Source organism: Cryptotermes secundus, unplaced genomic scaffold (assembly GCF_002891405.2).
Source record: "Cryptotermes secundus unplaced genomic scaffold, Csec_1.0 scaffold3338, whole genome shotgun sequence".
NCBI lineage: Eukaryota > Metazoa > Arthropoda > Insecta > Blattodea > Kalotermitidae > Cryptotermes > Cryptotermes secundus.
In genome coordinates this window covers 32,802-34,953 of record NW_019730006.1, presented here as the reverse complement: position 1 = coordinate 34,953, position 2,152 = coordinate 32,802, and the positions used below count along the sequence as shown (strand labels likewise).

Below are 2,152 nucleotides of genomic sequence, written 5' to 3'. Positions count from 1 at the left end.
AAGATGTCGAATAAGCGCCTGTACTGGGTTTCGGCCTCGGGGTATTGTCGTATGATTTCTTTACATTCGGCCTGAAGAGCGGCACGTTTTTCGGCCCAGAATGCCTGGTACCCCGGCACAGGGACGCCAGCCATCTCTGGCTCGACACTTACCGATTAAACAACCCGGCCGAGTACTGGTGTATAAGTCAAGATATTGGGACACAACTCACTGCCCGCAACGAATCCACAAACAACGCTGCCCAAGACACAACAAGAGTTCACAGTCCAAATTTCACATCCAGTATCGAGTTTTGTCGAACAGACAAATTCTTACTCACCGAATCGAAATCTCAGTCTCTATCCCCTTTTCAATCCGGACGCACACAACAGAACCGAATCAATCCCCTAATGCAATCAGTCCTCTATTACCAATCCCAATCAAATTGCTCCAAACGTTCGCATTTATACTGCGCTCGCTGCTAGCCNTCAGCCAGCAGGCTTCGTCGCCAGCGCTCGGTCTTCGGAGGCATCGGCAGCCTGCGCCAGGCACGACTGCCTCGGCCCTCCGGCTCTCACACCCTACTCACTGGGGCACCTCGCCTGGACTCGCCGGTGGTCGTGTCCCTGTCCGACTCACTGGGCATCTGGCGTAGACACTGCCTCATCACTCCTACGACCGCGCTGGGCGACCACGCAACTTCAACTCACCTGCGCACGGCGATCAAGCAACCTCCAGCAACGGCCGCGCTGTGGCCATCAAATCACCGCAACTAACCTCTCTCCCTACCGGCGCGCGCCGCGCTACCTCACCGGTCAAGCATCTCAGCAACCACGGTCCTTTTCAGGACCAACAAACTTTTCCGAAGAAGTGGGTTGTCATCGGAGTAATGACGAACAACAAAGGCAAAACCCCACAGTGTAACCCAGTGCTATATCCCATTATAAGAGCCATACTGTGTAATATCAAAGCTCAAAAGGCATATAAATACAAATGAATTTAAGGTTACACAGTCCTTGCTATTTGTTGTTTTCCATTTTGCTTCCTGTGTTATGTCTGAGAAGGAGCATTGTCGCCATTGATGAGAAAGGACTAACATAACATTTACCAACAAACATGCATAAGCAGAACGCTTTAAGAATAAACTGCTTGGTGAGCTCAAAGCCAGTGTCTGGTTTAAACAAAATTCTGTCTCAAACGGTCCCTTGGTGCTATGTTATATGCAATAATTACTGTAGTACCTTCTTAATGGATCCCCTTAATTCTGTTTCCTGTTCCTTGATATCCGAGTCTCTCTCTACAGAGTTGACATCTCTTGGTTGAACTTCCAGTGACTCAATCTGGCAAAAAGATCACAACAGAAATTAAGTGCACATCAAAGTATAGATACAGTCATTTAAATTCAATATACCAAAAATGACTGAGTGCTCTAATTTATAATATTTGACTCACATATAACTGACCACCTACAAAATGACTGGTGGAAATTCTCTTAGTAAATCATAATGTGCATGAGAGAACTAACATAACTTGCACATATGGAGAGAAAGTCATGAAAACAAGCGTTTTCTCTAACACAGCCTCTGTGAAATCCTGCATACTACCTGCTTCCAGCAGGTTTCATTTTGGCTTATTCTTCAGTCCTGAAGATGGAGGCAATATATTCCTCTGAAACGTCGGTTGCCTTTCAACGGCCTACACGCCGTTATAATATAACCACCGCTATTACAACCTCGAATCCTGACTCGTCTTATTCATTATCTTTGTGTATTTATATAGCATACTTCTAAATACAGTTTGATTAAGAGCAAGCCACAGCCAAGCAGAAGAGATGTATTCAGTACTACAGAACATGTGTAAAATGTTAATCTGTTTATATTTACCGTATCATTTAGGTTGTTTCTAAAGCAATGCAAATGTCCCAACCACTGACTTTCGTTGTCTTTTGACATCGTGCTTATCGTATATTATCAGTATTATTTTATTTCATTACACAGATTTGTTCTCTCAACCTCAGTAGCTAACACCACAATACGAAATAACACCGTCTTCTAAGCAACAATCTACAACTCCAAGCTGTTTCCTAGCAACAGGATAACAATTCCTTACAGTACTGATATCTGCTTATATTTACCGTCTCATTTAGGTTCCTTCGAAACCAATGGAAATGTCC

The 2,152-nt window shown here is 44.4% G+C and overlaps 1 protein-coding gene across 1 annotated transcript in view; it reads right to left on the bottom strand.

Moving 5' to 3' along the window:
• The window catches only part of LOC117282433 (trichohyalin-like), a 21,030-nt gene extending 19,099 nt beyond the window's left edge, over window positions 1–1,931 (bottom strand). Inside the window, exons 1-2 of the mRNA XM_033752039.1 lie at window positions 1,863–1,931; window positions 1,221–1,319 (exon numbers count right to left, since the gene is read on the bottom strand). Of these exons, the coding sequence (XP_033607930.1) occupies window positions 1,221–1,319; window positions 1,863–1,931 (168 nt within the window). The remainder of the gene's footprint in view (window positions 1–1,220; window positions 1,320–1,862) is intronic.
• Between the last annotated feature and the right edge of the window lie 221 nt (window positions 1,932–2,152).